Genomic DNA, 23,769 nt, shown 5'->3' with positions numbered 1-23,769 from the left:
TCGCTTTTTTTCTGGTGTGCAAAACACATCCCTCCCCCTCCCTCCCAGACCTGCATAGCAAAATATATACTACGTGTAAAAACAGAGGTACATCAGACCATAACTAACCAGAAACCCCTTGTAGTAAGTATACAGTATTATATCGAAGAGCCAACAGCCCAGAAGCCGATCAAATAACAATACAGACAATGCTCCGCTACCAGGCCGGCACGGACGCCGACCCAGAGGCCCCTGCAGATTATTCACCGAGTATTTGACCTGCCATGGCCCCAAACAGAACCCGTTGCATGGAGAGGCCCTGTAGAATTCTCAATCGGAGGTGCAAATTAATATAGAGCAGGCCCTAGCACATACCCCTTGCAACAGATATACGGCATTATATCAGAAAGCAGACATTGTAACATTAGAGCATTTGAAAACAGAAAAAGAAAAAGTGCTGCGCCATAAGGCATTCATGTGCATCCATACAGAATCATCTGCTTAAGATTGAGCCCTGCGATTGGTCTACAGCGTCCACAGAACCACCCCAAAAGATAGAAGGGTCCTGAAAAAACGTTGATCGTCAATCAGGAGACGGAGACCGGGTGCGGTCCCGCGGCCGTCTCTGCGGCTTCGGAGAGTCCCCTCTGTTCCTGGATCTTCCTCCACGATCTCTTCCGGATGTGGGTAGGAGAGCTTCTGCCCAAGTCCGCTCCATATCCGAGCGACTCCGTCCGATATCTCTTGACTTGCGATGTGGACTATGCGCTGGACTGCGTTGCTCCTCAAGCGGCTTTTACATAACTCTGCAAGTGCGTCCTCAGCTTCCTTCGCCGTAATAAATGACTTGATTCGACCATTCGCTTGAAACACCCGTAAGATGGCTGGGTATTGTAGGTTGAAGCGCATTTTCGCTTGGAACAGTGCAGATCTTGCTGAAAGAGCGTCTGCGTTTCGCGACCTTCATAGAATAGTCCTCGAAAAGTAGCACCCTCATGCCCATTATCTCCAAGGGTCGATATCTGCTGCAATATGCCTTCATAATTGCCACCTTGTCATTGTAATCCAACAGCTTAAAGGTGACTTGTCTGGGGCGAATCAGACTGCTGCCGTCTGCTGACGGAAGATTTCTTGGGCCTGGTCCCACCCTGTGCGCCCTTTCCACCCGGCAGGGACGCTGGAGGCCCAGTGCTGCTGGCAGTGCCCTCTCACACAGACGTTGCAAATCATTATGAACCACCGTCTCTTTCAGACCCACAAGTCGCAGGTTGCTCCTCCTGGAGCGGTTTTCTAGGTCCTCCATCTTGTCCCCTAACTGCGTAGTAGAAAACACCACTTTAAGCTTTGTTTGCAGCCGCTCATTTTCATCCTCCAACAGCGTTATACGCTGTTCTAATTCACCAGTACTGGAAGTTAGTTGTGCCAGATCCGCATGCATGCGGTAAAGGGAAGCTTGCACCGTTTTTTCCAGTGCTTTTTGCAGGTCAGGAGCTATCCTCTTAGCCACTTCATGGGCCAGTGCTATGTAATCAACAGGTGCAGGAGAAGCTATGGGCTCTGCATGATATGAGGACGGGGACTGAGGCTGCAGCAACTCGTCTTCCTGTGAGTACAGCGGGGGAGAAGTGGCGGGAAACGCCGCCATCTTACCTCCCTTTTCAACGGCCGCGGCTGAATCCTCCATGGCTGGCTTGTGTGCGCTGCGGAGGAGGTAGCGGTCCATGCAGGCGTCCCTGGAGACGTTCCTGTGTGCGGGGTCAGGGTTTGTCGGCCGGTTTGTGCCGCCGAAGCGACTGTTGTAGTCAAGCAGGCTGGTTGGGAGCGGGAGCGCAGTCACTCGCGTCCTGCATCGCCAGCGCTGGAACCGGAAGTCTTATCATTTTTTTCAATAATAAATTACTTGATAAGGGAAAAAGGGGGAGATTGTGTTTTATTTTATTACTTGAAACTTTTATTGTATTTTTTACAACTTTTATTTTTTTTTACACTTTTCTTTAGTCCCACTAGGGGACTTGAAGATCCAACTGTTTGTTTGAGGTTCTAATACATTGTACTACCTATGTAGTGCAATGTATTGGAACTGTCAGTTGTTCACTGACAGCAAGCCGATCAGGCTCCGCAAATAGGCGGGGCCTAAACGGCTTCTGTAATGGCAGACAGAAGGCCATTGTTAGGGCTCCTGTTGCCGTAGTAGCAGTCGCTAGCCTTGCCATCGAATGGCAGGCTGCAGATTTGCTACAAACCGCTAAGATGCATCGATCGCTGCATCAAAGAGGTTAATGGCAGGAATCGGAGCTAGCTCCGGTTCCTGCCGATAGATCAGGGTGTCCGCTGTAACATACAGCAGACACCCACTGCTGATGAGGCCGGCTCAGCTTCTGAGCCAGAAGCTGAGCCGGCGCCATCTTGCCGATGGTATCGGAAGCCTTTTAGGCCCCGCCACCGAGCGGGGCATAGGAGGCTTCCATTGCTGGCAGACCGGGAGGTATCGATCGCCTTTGCAGCCACTGGCAACGCAGTGATCACGTTGCTGGGGTGCCGGTGGCTAAAAAATCCTCACATGCTGCGATCTCTATTGAACGCAGCACCTGAGGGGTTAATCGGCCGGATTGGATGCTAGCTCCGGTCCTGGCCGATACCACAAGGTGCCAGCTGTAAAATACAGCTGTCACCCGGCGGTGACGTTGCGGGCTCAGCTCCTGAGCTAGCTCCATCTCCTTCACGTACAGTAACATGGAAAGGCGTTAAGACACCAGTTTCCATCACGTTACTGTACGTGATTGGGCGGGAAGGGGTTAAACAACAGTGACAGCCAGTGTCCGACGGAAACCGTTGACTTTAATGGGTTGTGCTGAGGTGTCCGTGGTTTTACTGGAGACAATAGCGCGCTATTGTTTCTGGATTTTCAGCAGAATGTGCGACAGAGGCCCCTAACGGAGCCTCCAATGCAGATGTGAACAGGCCCTTACAAATATTGATGGCAAAATATTGACCAAAATTCACAAGTGTCAAAGCGACCAAAAGCGGAGAGCCACTGCAAAGAACATCTCTTGCTCTGGAGGACCCCACTGATTTTAACGTTGCTGCAGGGAAAATGAACGCTTAATAGCTGCTTTAACAGCAATCCAGACAAAAAAATAGGTGGTTCCAGCAATTTTAAAATGAAAAACCTTATTTAGAATAACATGTCAAAAACAGGGACGTGTACACTCCATAGGAAGGGGGGTCAGCGATTCTGACCCCCTTTTCTATGAAGTGTACACGTCCATGTTTAACATGTTGTTCTAAATGAAAAAAAAAAAATATATTAAAATTCCCTTGGCTGCTGGAACCACCTATTTTTTTGTCTGGACTGCATCTGACCTGGCCCGACCCAGTGCCTGAGTTCCGTGCAGCTGCCTTATATATTATAACCTATATATATTTACTCAGCCAATATATCATACTCAAGAAATCAAATGCCTATATCCATTAAACCAAAAATAGATCTTGATACATTATTAATTCATCAAAATAATTTTATTAATCATGATATTATAATACACATAAATACAAAAATAGAAATACAAAAATAACCCCCCTCCCAAGTATATACTATAGACAGTTAAAAATACATAAAATAAACCAGGTGCAACGTAATGAAAACATAGAGTAATATGTAATCAGAGTAGAAGGTCCTCATAAACAACAGCATGTACCTTTAACAAAAGGGGATGGAAAACCAAATGGTATATCAACATGCAATAACAGCATCAGACCCCAGGGGGCCTGATAAGATAACGCTGTACACACAGGTCGTCGCTCAAAAACCAGAATACACAAATGTGAATGAAGCATGGAGCACTAAACCAGTATAAGGATTTAAACTACAATAGTTATATGGTCAAATATACCTGCAGAGGACATGGTGGAGAGATAATGCACCTGGACAGCAGCACCTCGACGCGCGTTTCGCAACCTTCGTCAGGTTGCGACCTGGTTTTTGAGCGACCTGTCTGTGCAGCGTTATCTTATCAGGCCCCCTGGGTTCTGATGCGGTTATTGCATGTTGATATACCATTTGGTTTTCCATCCCCTTTTGTTAAAGGTACATGCTGTTGTTTATGAGGACCTTCTACTCTGATTACATATTACTCTATGTTTTCATTACGTTGCACCTGGTTTATTTTATGTATTTTTAACTGTCTATAGTATATACTTGGGAGGGGGGTTATTTTTGTATTTCTATTTTTGTATTTATGTGTATTATAATATCATGATTAATAAAATTATTTTGCTGAATTAATAATGTATCAAGATCTATTTTTGGTTTAATAAAAGCTGCCTTATATATGCCTGAACCGAACTCCACTCTCAAGCATTAGTGAGCGGATACCTTTTTGTTGTTTTAATGGCAATAGCAGCAGATTGCTGGGGGTCTTGGCAGGAGCAACTTATATAATTAGGGGTGCTCCAAGCCAGGCAAACAATTTAAGGAACAACATCCAATATTTATACCACATATGAAAAAGTAACTACACCTCCTTTAGCAGCATTCATTTTTATTAAATGAAAAAAATAATTATATTTACTATTTACTAATTATTACAAGTACATATTATATGGCCAGATAGCATACACTGAGAAATATCAGTGCATGAAAGCATATTGAGGACTCGGGCAGGATAGCCGTGGCCACACTACGGTCATCTCACGTCTATGGCCCCTTTGAAGGGACTGTCCACCTTTTAACACCATGTTATTTTTACATCCAACATTCTGTGCTGATCAAGTTAATAATATATCTTTATAGCAGTCAGAACTCAGTTTTTCTAAAACAGAGCTTAAAATGCCCGGTAAAGACATGGGGGCACATTTACAAAGACTGGCATTTCATACGCCAGGTTCTGCTGCTCTGGAGTAAGATACAGCCGATTTATTGAGAGGTGCGCGCGACTTCTCACTGCAATCAAACATGATGTTCTCGCAATTGGCGAGGGTTCCAGCGGTGGGGCCCCCAGCGATTAGACAATTATCACCTATCCCGTGGATAGGTCATCATTTTTTATTCTGGTACAACCCCTTTAACAATACATCTATGCTGGAAATGTGAAAATCTGTATATGAAAAATACATACGGAATTTCAACCGCTATAAATATATATTGAAAAATATTGAGAAATTAATCTGAATTTTGGATTTATTTAGAAATTTTTGCTTACACTAGTTCTGTGTGATGTTACTGCCACTAGGTGTCTCCCTTCCTGTAATTTGTTGTCCACCTCCTGTTGTCAAGCACAATCCGTCTCTAGTTACAAAGCTGAGGAGACTGACTGCAGGACGTGTGGGGGTGTGTTTCTTTACTGCCTGCCAATACAAGTCTATGTAGAGGAGCGGCAGGTGCAGGAGGTGTTAGTAGAGTGAGAGAGAGAGACACAAACATGCTGACTATACAAGTCTACGGAGAGAGGAGAAGGAGGAGGGAGGAGAAGGAGGAGGGAGGAGAAGGAGGAGGGAGGAGAAGGAGGAGGGAGGAGCAAGAAGGAGGAGAGAGGAGAAGGAGGAGGGGGGAGGAGGAGAAGGAGGAGGGGGGAGGAGGAGAAGGAGGAGGGGGGAGGAGGAGAAGGAGGAGGGGGGAGGAGGAGAAGGAGGAGGGGGGAGGAGGAGAAGGAGGAGGGGGGAGGAGGAGAAGGAGGAGGGGGGAGGAGGAGAAGGAGGAGGGGGGAGGAGGAGAGGGAGGAGGAGGAGGGGGGAGGAGGAGAAGGAGGAGGGGGGAGGAGGAGAGGGAGGAGAAGGAGGAGAGGGAGGAGAAGGAGGAGGGGGGAGGAGGAGAGGGAGGAGAAGGAGGAGGGGGGAGGAGGAGAGGGAGGAGAAGGAGGAGGGGGGAGGAGGAGAGGGAGGAGAAGGAGGAGGAGGGAGGAGGAGAGGGAGAAGGAGGAGGGGGGAGGAGGAGAGGGAGGAGAAGGAGGAGGGGGGAGGAGGAGAGGGAGGAGAAGGAGGAGGGGGGAGGAGGAGAAGGAGGAGGGGGGAGAAGGAGGAGGGGGGAGGAGGAGAAGGAGGAGGGGGAGGAGGAGAAGGAGGAGGGGGAGGAGGAGAAGGAGGAGGGGGGAGGAGGAGGAGGGGGGAGGAGGAGGAGAAGGAGGAGGGGGGAGGAGGAGGAGAAGGAGGAGGGGGGAGGAGGAGGAGAAGGAGGAGGGGGGAGGAGGAGGAGAAGGAGGAGGGGGGAGGAGGAGGAGAAGGAGGAGGGGGGAGGAGGAGGAGAAGGAGGAGGGGGGAGGAGGAGGAGAAGGAGGAGGGGAGAAGGAGAAGAAGGGGGGAGAAGGAGAAGAAGTGGGGGAGAAGGAGAAGAAGTGGGGGAGAAGGAGAAGTGGGGGAGAAGGAGAAGTGGGGGAGAAGGAGAAGTGGGGGAGGAGGAGAAGTGGGGGAGAAGGAGAAGTGGGGGGGGAGGAGGAGAAGTGGGGGAGGAGGAGAAGTGGGGGAGGAGGAGAAGTGGGGGAGGAGGAGAAGTGGGGGAGAAGAAGTGGGGGAGGAGGAGAAGTGGGGGAGAAGAAGTGGGGGAGGAGGAGGAGAAGTGGGGGAGAAGGAGGAGAAGTGGGGGAGAAGGAGGAGAAGTGGGGGAGAAGGAGGAGAAGTGGGGGAGAAGGAGGAGAAGTGGGGGAGAAGGAGGAGAAGTGGGGGAGAAGGAGGAGAAGTGGGGGAGAAGGAGAAGTGGGGGAGAAGGAGGAGGTGGGGGAGAAGGAGGAGGTGGGGGAGAAGGAGGAGGTGGGGGAGAAGGAGCAGGAAGGAGACAAAGGCTGCTGGTAAGATTTAGATCTCACCCCAGTGCTGGATTCTCAGCTACACTGCTCATTACTGATGAATAACTTCTATATATGTGATAGAGATGGGAGAGCAAGATTCTCCACTTCTATGTGTGCTGTGTACAGAAGACATGATAGCCGTTAGGCTCTGCCCACTAGTTCAAAGAAATCTGTAGAGATAGAGCCTGCAGAGGGGAAAACTGCTAAATAGTGGCATATACATGTCATAAAATGGCCAGAAAGGGGGATAGTTTCTAAGAAAGCAAATACACATATGAACAGTAGCTAGCATAATACCAACGTCCCAATTGTACGCAGAGGCGGACATAGAGAGCAGAGGGCCCTTGTGCAAGAACAGTGTATGGGCCCCTTGCTTTCAATAGAACACCCCCTTATGTCTCTGTAACAATACAACAGTACTTGTGAGCTATAAAAATCAATGTGTCAATGTTTTAGGTGACAAGTCTGCCCCATTACATACTGGGCCCTTGTGTAACTGCATAGATAGAACATATAGTATGTCCGCCCCTTGTAAAATGCATTTAATTATCCCATCACTTGGGTGCATTAAACTAACCATGACTATTTTGAGAATGACCAATGTGCTTCTGTTTAGCTTTATGGGATCCACTTACCCAGATATGCGACCAATGCCTGTGATGAGACCTCCAGCTGGAACCTCTTCATTACCATACAACTGGTATCCGGCAAACTGAGAGAATTCCAGGAAAGGGGACCTGATACAATAATAACATTTTAAGAGCTTGTAATGAAGTGAATGTAGGACAGGCGTTCTTTTCAGTATTCACCATGTAGTATAAGTAACCTATTGCTTATAACCAAGATCACAAGATGTAGCAATCAGCTCATTTGTTTATTAACAATTTAATAAGCGAAGATATTTTTTAAAGCGTAAAACAAAAATGTTCCTTCTCTTACATACATCAGTCTTCTTAGATTCTTACTATATCAGCAGGACAAGCATAGTGTTAAAAAATGGATTTCGGGCTACATGGAAATATTTGTAGCGCCACTGATTTTAACTATCAAGCTACAACTACAGTTCAAAGGAATACATAGAGTTGCATGCAATCTCGTGGACAGCAGATGACAATCAATCAGTAGCACAACAAAAAGTCTCAGTGTAGCCCTCGCCTAAGGCTCCACGGACACGACTGTAGAATTCGTCCGTAATTACGAGCCCATTCATTTCTATGGCCAATGGACACCGTCCCATATATTTTCGGGAAGGTGTCTGTGCCATAGAAACCTTAGGTAAAAAATAGGACATATCCTATTTTTTTTTTTATTGTTCGGACCGCGCGCCTATACTTTATAATGGGAACACGGATCGCCCGTAATTACGGACCGTGCTCGGGCATGGTCGTGTTTTCCTATGTACAAATTCTGATAAATCTTTACCAACTCTAACCATAGTAACATAGTTAGTGAGGTTCAAAGCTTAACCTATAATCCTACAGTGTCGATCCAGGGGAAGGCAATAAAAAAAATCCCTATGAAGTAGTCGGCAATTGCCTAATTAGGAGGAAAAAAAATAACAGACTCCAAATATTCTGAGCGAAGTGAAAAAAAATCAAAAAAAATCACAATATTGCTGTTTTCGGGGAAACTGCACAAGGGGCGGATAAGATGTGTAAAAGTACACATCGTGTCCATCCGGGAAGACACAGGGAATTACGGACGAAAAACCGCACCAAATTGTGGTTCAGATTTTCGGGAGGAATATCCCCTGTGGTCGTTGTCATGACGACGCGTCCCACTGTTCTGAGTACAGCCTGGCCTCCTGGGAAGACGATGTAGTTTATGTGACCGCTACAGCCTTTGAAACGTCATCCCAGGAGGCTGGGCTGTACTCGGAGAAGAAAACCTGTTGCCATGACAACGGCCGGGGGTAAGTATGAGCCTTTTTATTATTTTTCAAGCAAAACCTGCTTTTCTTTCTGAACTGCGGAATCGCAGTTTTTCCGATGCAAAAACATTTGCTTATTCGTTGCAGGTTTTAACTCCCCATTGGGGAAAACCCGCAAAAGAAGAGCAGCGATTCCGCAGCATAAATGGACATGCTGCGGATTAAAAAAATGCACCGCAGGTCAATTTCTGAACGTTTTCTCGGCTGAATCTGAGGATATTTGTTGCCGCAGCTGTATTATGCTGCGGATTTCCCGCAATGACATCCATTGCAGAAAGTCTGAAGTATTTACGCTACGTGCCAATGTGATTGCTCGTTAATAACTATATTGTTCAGTAACAACTTTAACCCCTTAAAGAGGCTCTGTCACCAGATTTTGCAGCCCCTATCTGCTATTGCAGCAGATAGGCGCTGCAATGTAGATTACAGTAACGTTTTTATTTTTAAAAAACGAGCATTTTTGGCCAAGTTATGACCATTTTCGTATTTATGCAAATGAGGCTTGCAAAAGTACAACTGGGCGTGTTGAAAAGTAAAAGTACAACTGGGCGTGTATTATGTGCGTACATCGGGGCGTGTTTACTACTTTTACTAGCTGGGCGTTGTGTATAGAAGTGTCATCCACTTCTCTTCACAACGCCCAGCTTCTGGCAGTGCAGCACTGTGACGTCACTCACAGGTCCTGCATCGTGTCGGCACCAGAGGCTACAGATGATTCTGCAGCAGCATCGGCGTTTGCAGGTAAGTCCATGTAGCTACTTACCTGCAAATGCTGATGCTGCTGCAGAATCAACTGTAGCCTCTGGTGCCGACACGATGCAGGACCTGTGAGTGACGTCACAGTGCTGCACTGCCAGAAGCTGGGCGTTGTGAAGAGAAGTGGATGACACTTCTATACACAACGCCCAGCTAGTAATAGTAGTAAACACGCCCCGATGTACGCACATAATACACGCCCAGTTGTACTTTTACTTTTCAACACGCCCAGTTGTACTTTTGCAAGCCTCATTTGCATAAATACGAAAATGGTCATAACTTGGCCAAAAATGCTCGTTTTTTAAAAATAAAAACGTTACTGTAATCTACATTGCAGCGCCTATCTGCTGCAATAGCAGATAGGGGTTGCAAAATCTGGTGACAGAGCCTCTTTAAGTAACTTTCTTTTTCCCATCAGCATAGCAGTATGATGTTTTTTTTTGTGGGACAGGTTATAGTCTTAATGGGGCGCCATTTTAGCGCTAACAAATATGTATAGGTTTTTCTGTACTCTCGTACAATAAAAGCATATTTTTTTTAAATAATATTTGTGTCGCTGCATTCCAAGAGCCAAAACGGTTTTATTTTTCTATCGACGCAGCCGTATGAGGCTTTTTATGGAATAAATTGTATTTTTTATTGCCACCATTTTGGGGTACATATAATTTATTGAACTTTTTTTTTGGGGGGAGGTGTAATAAAAAGAAACAAATCCACCATTATTTTTTTATTTTTTTTTACACAATGCGCTCTGCAGTACAAATAATATGTTATCCTATTCTATGTGTCGTTACGATTGCAGGAATAGTTTATAACTATTTTTTTTTATGGTTTACTACGTTTAAACAATAACAATTTTTAAGAAAAAAAATTGGTTCATTTTTGGGGAATTTTTCATTAAAAACTTTATCTTACTTTTTCTTTTTTGTCCCACTGTGGGACTTGGAGCTCATTATTTGATTGCATAAATAATGCTTTGGAATAATCCAAAGCATTAATGCCTTTCAGTTAGGCACCTGACTACTCCTTAGATGCTGCATTACAGGATTATTTTCTGATCCGATGTGTTACAGCTGGAGCTCAGCTGCCAATCACAGCCGGGCTCCCGCGGCGATCACGAGTTCACAGTTTCTGTGCCCACATGATCACTAGGATGTAGTAGTTTGTCAGAAGGGGTTAAAGCGCAATAATGTGTCATACAGTGCGTTATGTGGATTAGAGGGACAGTTAGTCTTATCTACATCATTCTTTGACAGTACAATAAGTAGAGCTTCTTACCCAGGATCTAGAAGTCTGTCGATTCTCTCTCTTGGTAGAAGTTTCCCTCTAGAGGTATGGAGTGTTCGGGCCTTTTCTCCTCCTCCTGTAAAACAACACATCTGATAAGTGTGATCTGCTCTATTAAAAGAAAAAGAGCCATAACATTTTAATTTTCCCATCAATGTAGCTTGTTTTTTTTTGGGGGGGGGGGGGGTTTATAATCTGATTTTTATTGAAAAATGTTTTTTGTTAAATACAAAAGATACAAGAAAAATGTGCATATCAAGATATATACAGAACAATAACAGTGGCATTACTTATACCGGGAGTATACAAACAGATACGTGTTCCCTACATCCAGCATCTAAACAAAATCAGGCATACATCGTGTGGTTCATAAGATGTGAAACAGGTATCAGTAAACTATAAAGTCGCGGTAAATATAATGTACTTGAAGTATATGTAAATCAATAAGCAGAGAAAAGGAAGAACGGGAGGGAGGGTAAGGAGACTTGAGGGAGGAGACAAAGAATTAAGGGGTAAGAGCAAAGGCAAGAGAACGGTTTGCAGTATTAGATATGGGAGACGGCAAAGGAAGAATGGACTAAGGGAGAAAAAGGCCATCCCCGTTCCCAGATGAAAGGCACGGCTTTAGTCGGATCGCTTGAGCTAGACTAAAGTGAAGTTAGGGTTCATCTCATCTATTCAATAAAGTGTGAACCGGATTTAAAGGAGGAACATGAAAGCCAGAGGGACACAACTCTATCAGAGTGATCCCGGTCCTCTGCCATGAGAGATTACATTTGACGCAGAAGGTCCATCTCGACCACCGATTCACCAATCGTAGGCGGTTCAGTAGACTCCCAGTGTCTAGGGATGACAGTTCGGGGCGGTCAAGAAGTGTCTAAGGAGATCTCTCTTTAAGCTTGGCAGAGGGCCAGGAATCAGAGACAAAAAAGCGACTCAAGGAGTGGGTACAATAGGAGATCTCTTGACTAAGGCATAAATGTCGAAATAGCTTTCCAAAAAGTCTGCACCACTGGCCATGACCACCAAATATCCAATATCGTCCCGGTCTCATTACCACAACGCCAACATGTAACAGACACATTGGGGTACATCCTATGTCAAATCTGAGGGCAACAGTACCACCTAGTCAGCATCTTAACATTTTTCTCCTGTGCATGACAGGCTATAGGCAATTTATGAGACAAGGAGAAAATGCGATCCCAGTCTGATGTTGACAGACTAGATTCAAGTTCTCGCTCCCAGGCACTAAAGTATGCAGGAGGCTGATCAACGACGGCCTCCAGGAGAGCATATAATGTAGATATCACTCAAGCCGGCATATCTGATTGAAGTAATATGGATTCAAAAGCAGTAGTTGTGGTTACTCGTAGCCCTCCCGGCAGGGCCGAACGCAAGAAGGTAGACAATTGAGCATACTCGAACCTCAAAAGAGGCCTCCCAGGGCAGGTCCCACGCACCTCCGAAAAGGTAGGAAGTCGACCATTGTCTGACATTACCTGGCATAACCGTGTGTCAGCAGAGGGCCAGATCAGAAAGACGGTTTTGTTCACAGCTGGTGTCAATTCTGGGATATCAAATAGTGGGCTAAGAAGCCCAGGTCTATGCGAAAGTCCCTTTCTGACCAAAAGTCTATCCCAGAGAGTGAGGAAGTGTTTGGGTAAGTATAGGGAAGCTTGAGAGAGCTGGTCTATGATCGGGCAGAATCCACGGCAATGATCTAAGAGAGGGAGCGATAATGGACCTCTCAATCCAAACCCACTGTTTATTGAGGCTATTGTGGAACCAATCCACAGCTCGTGCAAGGATAACGGCTTGATGATATATCCAGAAAGGTCAGGGAGTCCAGCTCCACCTTCAGTTTTGGACGAGACAGTGTCCTCTGATTGAGGCATGGCCTCAGGGTGCCCCAGACAAATTTTCTAAATGCATTTTCTAGACTCTTAAAAAACGCCCTAGGGACCAGGACAGTTGGGCTCTATCATAGAATTGTAGATTCTTGAGGGTAAGTTGGAGTAGAGGAGGAAAGTTAAGGGAATATAGATCTGCCAGATCCCTAGGAATCTAAACCCCCAAGTATTTAATAGACCTCGGTTGCCATTTAAAAGAGAAGGATGATTGTAGGCGATCTAGCAGCTCAATAGATAGGGAGATATTTAAAGCTTCTGTTTTAGTATAGTTTACTTTGAAATTGCCGACCTGACCAAATTTCTCAAATTCGCGTATGAGCACCGGAAAGGAAATCATGGGATTCGTAATAAAGAGTAAAAGGTCATCTGCAAACAAAGTCATCTTATGATGATCCCGACCTATGCTAATCCCAGAGATATCATGAGAGTTGCGGATAGCCAACGCCAAGTGCCCCATTGTGATAACGTAGCGTAATGGGGACAGGGGGCATCCCTGTCTAGTACCGATAAGGGAGAAGAGAGTACACCATTGGCCCTTACTCTAGCCGTAGGTTTCTGGTAGAGAGAGAGGATCCTTTCTAACATTATGGGTCCCAATCCTATCTAGTGTAAGGCCGACCATAAAAACGTCCAATGGACCCGGTCACTTACCAAGCCGTATCTTTTCTGCCTTTTCCTGCAGCTCTGTTACTAACGCTTTCATTCTATCATAGCTCTCCTGAGGAAAACAAAAGAAAAAGTAACATTAAGACGATTCAGTAAGATACAAATCTATTTTACATAAACTGGAATATGTTCTTGCAGTATAATTTCTCATTACTTGCTGAATAAAGTCATACTGATGGTGGAATTAGATGTACACCTGCCGCCCATCAGCATGCTGCCAACTTAGGCTGGGTTCACACGTAGCGTAAATACTGCAGATTTACCGCAACGGATTTTGTGGAAAACCCGCAGCGTAATACAGTAGTAGCGGAGTGTGTGAGATTTTAACAAATCTCATCCACACGCTGCGTAAATGATAAGCAGAAAAAACACTCAGAAATTGACCTGCGGTACGTTTTTTTAATCCGCATGTCAATTGAATTTGCGTAGTCGCTTCTTTTTTTGGCGGGTCTTTCTCATTGAATTTAATGGGGAGTTAAAACCCCTAACAAATAGCAGATGTTGCAACTCAGAAAAAAAAATCACAAGCTGCAGCGGTCACACGGAATGAAACGTCATCTCAGGAGGCCAGACTGCAGGACAGAAGAGGAAAGCGTTGTCATGGCTACTGTTTTTTTTGTCTTAAATGCAGTTTATTGCGGTTTTTCAGCCAGAATTCCCTGTGGCGACCAGGGCAGATACGCTGTGTTCTATTATGCAGCGTATCCGCCCTGTGTGAACATGCCCTTAGGCCCTGTTCACGCAGTTTTTTGCCGCGGAACCTGCGTCAAAAAACTGCCTCCTATTGATTTCAATGGGAGGTAGATGCAAGAAAAACGCTCGCGGGAAAAAGAAGCGACATGCCCTAGAGGCGTTTCCCACCTCAAAAACCCCATTGAAATCAATGGGGGACGGAAATAAACGTGTTGAAGACATAGCTAAGAAAAACGCCTAAAAAAAACATGGCAAAAACCGCCTAAAAAAACGCGTGCGGTGCAAAAGCCCTGTGCACACCAGTTTTCTTACGCGGAAACCACGTCGGAAAACGTGCCAAAAAAAGCCTCCCATTCATTTCAATGGAAGGCGGAGGCGTTTTTTCCCCGCGAGCGGTAAAACTGGCTCATGGGAAAAAAAGAAACGACATGCCCTATCTTGAGGCGTTTACGTCTCTGACCTCCCATTGACATCAATGGGAGGCAGAGAAAGCGTTTTCAAAAAACTCAGTGTGAGCAGGGCCAAAGCCACTTCAAAAAAACCGGAGCTGATTTTTCCAGGCAGAATTTTGTGCCTGCAAAAAACTCTGTGTGAATCCTTAGGCCTTATTCACACGAACGTGTCGGTTTTGCACGCGTAAAAAACGCAGCGTTTTTCCTGCGCTGCAGTTCCGTGTATGGTGCACGTCTGCATTTTTTACGCGCGTATGTCATCAGTATGTCACGCGTTTTTTTAAGTCAGCAAAATAAATTGAAGGAGGGGTTTTCCTTTTTCTCATCATTTCTTTAGCAACTGTTGCGTGAATCACGCACAGCACACGGATGTGCGTCCGTGTGCTGTCCGTGATTTTCACGCACCCATTGACTTCAATGGGTGTGTGATGCGCAAAAAAGGCACAAGTATAGTACATGCAGTGAGTTTCACGCAGCGGACACACGATGCGTGAAAAACACTGAATGTCTGAATGGCCCCATTGACTTGCATAGGTCCGTGTGACGTGCATTATTTTCACGCACGTAACACTGACGTGAAATACGCTTGTCTGAATAAGGCCTTAGACTGTATTCAGGCGTTGTGGTTGAAACGGGGGGGGGGAAAAAAAAAGGGAGCAGTGTTTTGGCCGCAAGCAGACACCGTTGCGTGGGTCTGTACCCTTAGGCCGGGTTCCCACGTAGCATAAATTTTGAAAATCTCACGCCCACGCTGCGGGAAAAAATGCAGTGTAAACGTTAATAAATTGACCTGCAGAATTTGTTGGTGCAGAATTTAAATCCGCAGCTTGTCAATTTATGCTGCATTTTTGTTGATTTTCTGTTGCAGGTTTTCCCCACTAAATTCAATGGGGGTGCAAAACCCTCAACAGAAAGCCAAGTGTTGCGACTTTTGCAGTGTAATTGTGGCGATTAGGGCGCAAAAAAAATCTAAACTCCGGGGATTTTTTTTTTTTTACCCAGAAAGCTCTACTTCTTCCTGCAGTTCGGCCTTCTGGGATGATGTTTCATCCCATGTGACCGCTACAGCCAATCACAGGCTGCAGCGTCGCATGGCCGTCATCGTAGGAGGCCGAAATACCTGCAGAGAAGACCGAGGGGGTAAGTATGAACAGCATTTTTTTTTTCACAGCGCTGCATTGTGCAGCGGAAATATCCGTCCGAAAAGCCGCACCACAATGTTGTGCGATTTTTCAGACTAAATGTACTGCGGGTTCCAGGTCGGATATGCTGCACAGTTTTTACACAGCGTATCTGACCGGTAAATGCTGCGGAATTTCCTCGGCATTTACAGTAGCAGCAAAGTGAAGTGAATGATATTTAGAAAATCTAATGCCTACTCAAAAACTCACAAAAGTTGTGCGGAAAGTGTTCTGCGGTGCGTTTTTAAATTTATGCTGCGTGTTTCGTGCGGATATTCTGCGTGTTTTGCCCATAGTCTTCAATGGGGAGCAGGAATTCCGCAACAGATTTATGTTGTTGCGGTTTTTACAGCGTTTACGCAGCGAAAACGCGGTAAAGAAAAAACACTGGAAATCCGCAGGTGCACATATACTTTGCTATAACCAATGTTTAACACTAAATCCGAAGGTAAACCACTGTGGAAAAAAGGTTTCCGCAGCAATATGAGCAGAAAAACCCACTATCTGGTGCGGATTTCTGTCACAGATTTAACAGCATTTTTCTTGAAATTCTGCTGCAGATTTTCTGTTGCAAAAAATCTGCAGCGTATCCTGTGTGTGGGAACATACCCTACACCCAATACCCTTACTCCGGCTTGGCATCTTCTACATAGAAGCTCATCCTTCTCCACTTCTAAGCGACTGGTGCCAGCAATGATCAAAATTCCAAAGAAGTTGCAACTCTCCCAGGTTACTCAATCTATACGTTACAAGCCGTTTTTAAGTGCTCGCTGTAAGGCCGGGTTCCCATAGTTCAGATTTGGCCTGAATTTCGTAAGCCAAAACCAAAATTGGAATCAGGAGAGCAGACGTATAAGGCCTTTCTTTATATATTTCTTCTGTTTAGGCTCCGTTCATGGTTTTGGCTTAAAAAATAAATGCAAAATCTGCAGCAAATCTGCACTGTGGGAACGCAGCCTTAGGCCTTATTCACACGGACGTGTCCGTTTTGCGCGCGCAAAAGGTCCGTGTGTCATCAGCATATGGTGGATGGCTGCGTGACACTCTGGTTTTATATTTACAAAAGCACGTCGTGCTTTTCTGTTTTCATTCATTGTTTTTACCGCTGTTGCACGAATCACACGCGGCACCCCGAAGTGCTTCCGTGTGCCCAGCGCGATTTGCACGCACCCATTGACTTCAATGGGTGCGTGCAGCGCGAAACACTGCCAAATATTGGACATGTCGTGCGTTTCACGGAGCGCACATACGCTGCGTGAAATTCACTGACAGTCTGAACGGCCCCATTCAGTAACATAGGTCCGTGCGACGCGCGTGATTTCCACACGCGTAGCACGAACGTATTATACGTTCGTGTGAATAAGCCCTTAGAGTATATATCGTCAGAACATACCCTAAGGCCGGGTTCCCATGGGTCAGATACGCTGCATAAAATTAAACAGTGTTTCCAACCTAGAACCCGCAGCACAATCTGTCAAAAAAAACGCACCACGTTGTGGTGCGGTTTTTCAGGTGGAATTTGCGCTGCAAAAAGAAGCACTTGGAAAAAAAATAAAGTTCATACTTACCGCAGGCCGTACTCCCTCCGTTGTCCGTGCAGTCCGGTCTCCTGGGAGGACACTGATCCCATGTGACCGCTGCAGCCTGTGATTAGCTGCATCAGTCACATGGTGTGATACGTCCTCCCAGGAGGCCGGCCTGGAGGAAGAACAGAAGATAATGCTGCTATGACAACGCCCGGGTGGTAAGTATAAGCTTTTTCAATTCATTTTAAACCAAAAAAGCTTTCTTTTCCGAGTTGCGATTTTTGCAGCGGAATCGCAGCGTTTGCGTCGCAAAAGTCACAACACTTGGCTATTTATTGCGCGTTTAACATCCCATTGAATTCAATGAGGAAAACCTGCAACAAAAAAGGCTGGGTTTCGTAGCGTAAACACTGCGGATTTACCGCAACGGAATTCTGTGCAGAAATTTGCAAATCTCAGCCACACACCGCGGAAAAATAAGCGCAGAAGACTCGGAGTGTTCTGCTGCGCGACTTTCAAATCTGCGGCTTGTCAATTTATGCTGCGGATTCTGAGCGGAGATGCTGCGTGTTTGGGTCGTAGGAGCAGAAATTCCTCACTAGAATAGGCAAGTTGTTTTGAATCGCAGTAAAACCACCGGAAATCCGCAGGTGCACATAAAGCGTGCTGTAATCAGTGCTCGACACTAAAACCGCAGCGTTTCCCCAGCAATATGTGAAGCAAACACGCATTTGCTGCAGATTTCTGGTACTGAGGAATTTCCACAACGGAATTGTGTGTGGAAATTAAAAAAAAATCCGTAATGAAAACGTTCAATAATTGACTGGCGTTGCGGTTCTTAAATCCTCAGCATGTCAATTTATGCTGCGGAAACATTGCGCTTTTGTTGCGTGTTTTCCCCATTTAACTCAATGGGAGGTAAAACCTGCTACAAATAGCATATTTTATATACTTTATATTTATAATTACGCACAAATTCTACGCTCGTGTGCATGAGGTCTAAGTGTGCATTGCCCGGAACCTCGATGCCCGATTGGCCAAGGGTGTGCCAACCTTACTAAGAACAAGACCGTGAACACCACATTCTGATACGACACAAGCAATTGACATATAAACCTGTATTTATAGCATTATAAATCTCGTGCACTGACCCTATACAGCAGCACGTAGGGTCCCTACCGTTCTGTATTGCCGACCAGTAGGCACGTGCTGCGCCTCCGTGGGGTCCCGTACTCTCCAATAGTGGAAATGCTCGGTGAGAACACCTTTGTAACATGCAACATATTTTTTTCTCATAGATGGCTTATGTTTCCGTGAGAAGAAAACCTACGTGCCGTATTATAAAATCGGAGGTTCAGCATAGCTCATGGATCTGTAATACAGCAGTGTTCACGAGGTCTGAGGCCTAAGGTCACGAGGCCTGAGGCCTAAGGTCACGAGGTCTGAGGCCTAAGGTCACGAGGCCTAAGGTCACGAGGTCTGAGGCGGGGTTTACACACACCACAAAAATCCCTCCGTGGAATCGGCCTAAAGATCCGCAATAAAATCCACGTTACATGTCGACTTTGCTGCAGAAATAGCCGCGGATAGCGCTCTCTTTGAATTGCGATGAATGAAATCCACTGTGATAATCTGTGGCAATTCTGCAACAAGGCAAGATCTGGATTTGAAAACCTGCTGCATGCCTAGAATTCACTGCGGATTATTTATGCTGTGAGTGATAAAACCCCATTCACTTACATCCTATAGTACTTTTTTTGTGGAATTTCGGTGCGGAATCTGCAAGTGAAATTCGACAACAAGTACGCGATGTGTGAATCCAGCCTTACCAACACATTTTATAGACAGTGTGTATTTGGATAATGCCTGCGTGGAAAAGGGGGGGGGGGGATTCTTCCAACAGATCACAGTGATATGGTATGAGGTTCTGTTCACACCAAGTTTGTGGTGCATGTTTGGCAAACACTGTGTGCCAAACGTGTCCATAAGGGCCTGTTCACATACGCATTGGAGGCTCCGTTAGGGGCGGTCGCAGATCCGGCAAGAAATGCAGAACCCACCCGACAGAAAGCCGAAGGAACCCATTAAAGTCAATGGGTTCCGTTGGCTGCCGGTGGTGTGCGTGTTGCAATGGAACCATTGTGTCTGGCATTCCCTTGCTCTACCCCTCTAACAGAGGAGGACAAGGGAATGCCCCGACGCAGATGTGAACAGGGCCAAAGCTATGAGATGTATCAGATTTAATTTTTTCCTCCATTTTATTGAAAAGCGTAGTTGACCACACTTTTCAATACAGGGAGATGTGGTAAAAAAGAGAACTGTGCGGTATACTGTTTTTTCCCGCAATAGTCGACATACATTGGCACAGCGTTGCCTATGTCAGGGATATACGTTTGGTGTATACATCAGACATGCTAAACATAGTGTGAACAGCGCATTAGAAAATCCATAACAACAGTATGGGCCCATAGGGTAACCTCTTCAGGATTTCCGTAGCATGGACCCTGAATACTGTGTACTTCAGCCCTAACCTTGTTATCTTTGCCACTGTATTTAATGAAGAAATAAATCAAAACAGAAGATGTCCGTTGGCCATTATGCTTCCCGTTCCGATCTGTTTAAAATGGATCTAAGAGACTGGTGTGAACAGAACCTTAAAATCAACAGAACGGCAACTACAACGTACAGAATAATAGAGATTTATTTGAAAACACATAATTGAGAGTATGGAAACATCTGTGCATTTCAGTGCTCTGCAATCTGTGACACTGCAGCTGTTAAGTAACTACAGCCCCCAGCATACATTCATATGGGAGGGCATGCTCGGAGTTGTAGTATCACATCTTGCAGAATGTACATAATATAAATCATTGCACCAAATGCCCTCTTATGTGAGTGTTACGGGAAGTAGATTTCCCATTAGGCTGTATGACCCTGACGCGGTGACAGGCCTACCTGGTAAGCCGGGGAGCTAGAGTCTGGTCTGGAGCCGACTGTGGCCACTTTATCTCCGTGGTAGAGTCGCCGGAGAGAGCCGATGGAGCAGCCTCTCAGGAGAGCCCACCGGGGCCACATCGTATGCAGCATGTCTGCTGGGCTACACGGGGACCGGCACAACGATACCGCTCAGTCCTGCTCTCCCTGACCGGGCAAGTGCTCAGGAGAGGACGCTCGTAGTCACACCTCCCACATGACATGTACACAACGTGATTGGATGGTGCCGCTGCGGCACACCCACAGCATGCACCAACCAAACTCGGCGTAGCATCACTTCCTACTGCCCGCCTCCTTTCCTCTCAGGGTCGTTCAGTAAACAATGAATAGGACGTAATGTTACTAGTAATACAGAACACCTCACGTACAATCCCAGGGGGCCGGAAACAACCAGTCAGACCACGTCATTCATTTTTGAAGCTGTACAGAAAACTGAGACCGGGAATCTGATTGGTTGTTATGGCAGCTTCACTGCACTGTGGCACACACCACCTCTAGGTAGTGCCACATACACCTCCCTCTAGATAGTACCACACACCCCCACTCGTAGATAGTGGCACACCTCTAGGAGCAGGGATTCTGGAGTGCCAACAAGTTCTGGTCAGGGATTCTGGCGCTCCAGGATGAGGGAATGGCAGAGCAGGGAGCGGATAGCTTCCTGCTCTGCTATAATATTCAATTGTATCTGCATCCTGAGGACGCAGATACAATTGAATATGGCAGTAGCCGGGACACGTCTAAGACAGTAATTTGCCAGGATTGTCCCTGTAAATTCAGGACTTTTGGCAACTTTGAATGTATGTACCCCCAGCCGCAATTCCCTGGCTCCACTTCCATCAAGCAAAATTACATATTCTGGGAAGTAGCACTTCTATCCCGGCAGATGATCAAATCCTAAATTATTGGTATCCGTCATTGAGTCGTTTCCTTGATTAAAAAGTACACAGCTAAAATAGATTTAACTTTCAACATTAGGCGTATGTATCCGTTTTTACCCTACTGAGAGCCTTAGCTTTTTAATTTTTTGACGATAACCTTCATATGTGAGATGTATTTTTGCTTTTAGAGATGAATGCAAAATAAAAATAAATTCCGCCTTTGATTGTTCTCAAGATCAATCTCCGAAATCTCTAAATTATGTGGTAAATTAAAAGGGTTATTCCCATCACAGAAAGTGATACTGCCGTGAACCCCCACTGATGCCAAGAGGGAAGGGGCTGCTTCAGCGTATTATTTATATGGGCAGTATATGTTGGTACTATTTCTGTATAGAGTATACGGCATCAATATTTATATGTCCTGTATCTGTCAATATGTATATGTCAAAATTTTATCATAGGTGGAAGGTGGGCCCTCAGAGTCAAATCCCGTTGTGGGCCCAATGATCGCGATCACAAAGAGGATCAAATGTAGCCTACAGGGTTCTCACAGCCTGGACGCCAGTGTGACATCTTCTCTATGACATTAGACGTTGTTTAACCCCTTAATGACCAGCCTATTTTAGACGTTAATGACCATGCCATTTTTTAAGTTTTTCCATCGTCTCATTCAAAGAGCTATAACCTTTTTATTTTTGCATCGACATCGCTGTATAAGGTCTTGTTTTTTGCCGGACAAGTTGTACTTTTTAATAGCACCATTTTGGGGTACATAGAATTTATTGATTAACTTTTATTAACTTTTTTGGGGGGGGGGAATAGAAAAAGACCCTGCAATTTGGCCACTTTTTTGCGTCCTAAATCTACGCCGTTTACCGTGTGGTATAAATAATACAATAACTTTATTCAGCGGGTTGTTGCGATTGCAACGATACCAAATTTGTATCGTTTTTGTATGTTTTACTACTTTTACACAGTAAAAACGCTCTTTTTTTCAAAATTATTTGTTTTTGTCTCCATATTTGAAGAGCCATAACTTTTTTTATTTTTTTGCCGATGCAATTGTAGGGGGGCTTTTTTTTTGCGGGACGACTTGTAGTTTTTATCGGTACCATTTTGGAGTAGATGCGACTTTTTGATCACTTTTTATCACATTTTTTTTTTAAGGCTGGACTCAAAGAAAACAGCAATTTTTGCATTTTTTTTTAATTTTATTTTTTACGACGTTCACCGTGCAGGTTAAATAATGTAATAGCTTTATAGTCGAGGTCGTTACGGACGCGGCGATACCAAATATGTGTAACTTTTTTACTTTATTTTGTTTGTTAATAATAAAGAAGTTTGTAAGGGGAAAAAGTGGGTTTTTCATATTTTTTTTTTAAACTTTTTTTGTAAAACGGACAGGCATTCACCACAGGCAGACCTGGGGGCCTTTATTAGGCCCCCGGCTGCCATCGGATAAACAGACACTTGGCGATCTTATCGCCGGGTGCCGGTGGGATGAGAGTTTGCTCCCTCTCGCTCTCCAAAACCACTCAGATGCAGTGCACGCTATTGTGCACCGCATCTGAGGGGTTAAACGGGTGAGATCGATACTAATATCGATCTCACCCGGCAGAGCAGGGACGCCCCCAGCTACCTCTGGTAGCTGAGAGCAGGGAGATTTGACAGCTCCCTGCTCTGTTTACTTATTCCGATGCCGCGACGTAAAAAGTCTATGGCATCGGAATAAGGCCCGTTAATAACTGACGTAGAAACACTATGGGCCGGTCACTAACGGGTTAAATAACCATAGCTCCAGAGTGTGAGGTAACAACCTGTGTAAGCTACTGTGTTATCGCAAGAGTGTTTCCACCAAGTAACTGATGTTACATCACAACTGTTTGTCAACTAAACTATTGTGACATCACAAGTGGCTTTCAGAGAGGTTCCATGCAGTGACATCACAAGTGGCTTTCAGAGAGGTTCCATGCAGTGACATCACAACTATTTCAGCTATAGCTAGGATTAGGGATGTATGATGTTGTGAAATCACAATGGTGTTCCCGACAGGTAACTGCTCTGCGATCACAACCGTTTGACAGGTAAATTGTGACAACACAAGTAGGTAGTCTTTAGACCGTTAACATGCAGGGACATCACAACGGTTTCAGCTATTTCTAGGATTAGGCAGGGAAGGGCTGGTTAACATCTACGTTGGGCCTCCGTTTGCAGATAAAGACCCATCTTGGACATTCATGGCATATCCACAAGTGTGCTATACCTTTCTTGGGACCTTCTTTCATCTTATTGGTAGTGTCCTGAAATCCAAGGATACTAGCAACAGGTTATAAGATTCCTTAATGATGGGATTTGGGGTCATAGGCACATGACATCCCATTCTGCCTCCTATGGCTGGAACCTGAATACTATCCCTCTACGTCTAAACAGCCTTTTCTAACAAACTTTTATTTATAGCCCATAAATGTTTGGTAAGGTATTGGATGGCTAACCACACCTCTCCACGACTCGATTATCTTCAACAGCTTGCCCTTTAAAAAAAAAAAAAGTTTGTCACCATAAAAAATATTTTGGCAAGTTCCCCAAGCTATGGCATCGTTCTTCCCACACGGTGTCATCACCGTACCCCAAAAAACCTGCCTTTATATCCCTTTAACGCCTGGTCCCCCTATAGTGCTGTTCTTTTCAAACCTCAAAAGGCTGTGCATCACCCTCTTTCCTCTCGCTCTATGACGCGC

General features: G+C 45.3%; 1 protein-coding gene across 1 annotated transcript in view; it reads right to left on the bottom strand.

The window, feature by feature from the left end:
• Positions 1 to 20,363, bottom strand: part of MCCC2 (methylcrotonyl-CoA carboxylase subunit 2) — a 117,315-nt gene extending 96,952 nt beyond the window's left edge. The window contains exons 1-4 of the mRNA XM_075838036.1: positions 20,115 to 20,363; positions 13,293 to 13,359; positions 10,723 to 10,807; positions 7,394 to 7,495 (exon numbers count right to left, since the gene is read on the bottom strand). Coding sequence (XP_075694151.1) covers positions 7,394 to 7,495; positions 10,723 to 10,807; positions 13,293 to 13,359; positions 20,115 to 20,246 — 386 coding nt within the window. The 5' untranslated portion in view covers positions 20,247 to 20,363. The remainder of the gene's footprint in view (positions 1 to 7,393; positions 7,496 to 10,722; positions 10,808 to 13,292; positions 13,360 to 20,114) is intronic.
• Between the last annotated feature and the right edge of the window lie 3,406 nt (positions 20,364 to 23,769).

Source organism: Rhinoderma darwinii, chromosome 1, assembly GCF_050947455.1.
Source record: "Rhinoderma darwinii isolate aRhiDar2 chromosome 1, aRhiDar2.hap1, whole genome shotgun sequence".
In the NCBI taxonomy this organism is placed as follows: Eukaryota; Metazoa; Chordata; class Amphibia; order Anura; family Rhinodermatidae; genus Rhinoderma; species Rhinoderma darwinii.
This window is presented reverse-complemented; position numbering and strand designations above follow the sequence as displayed.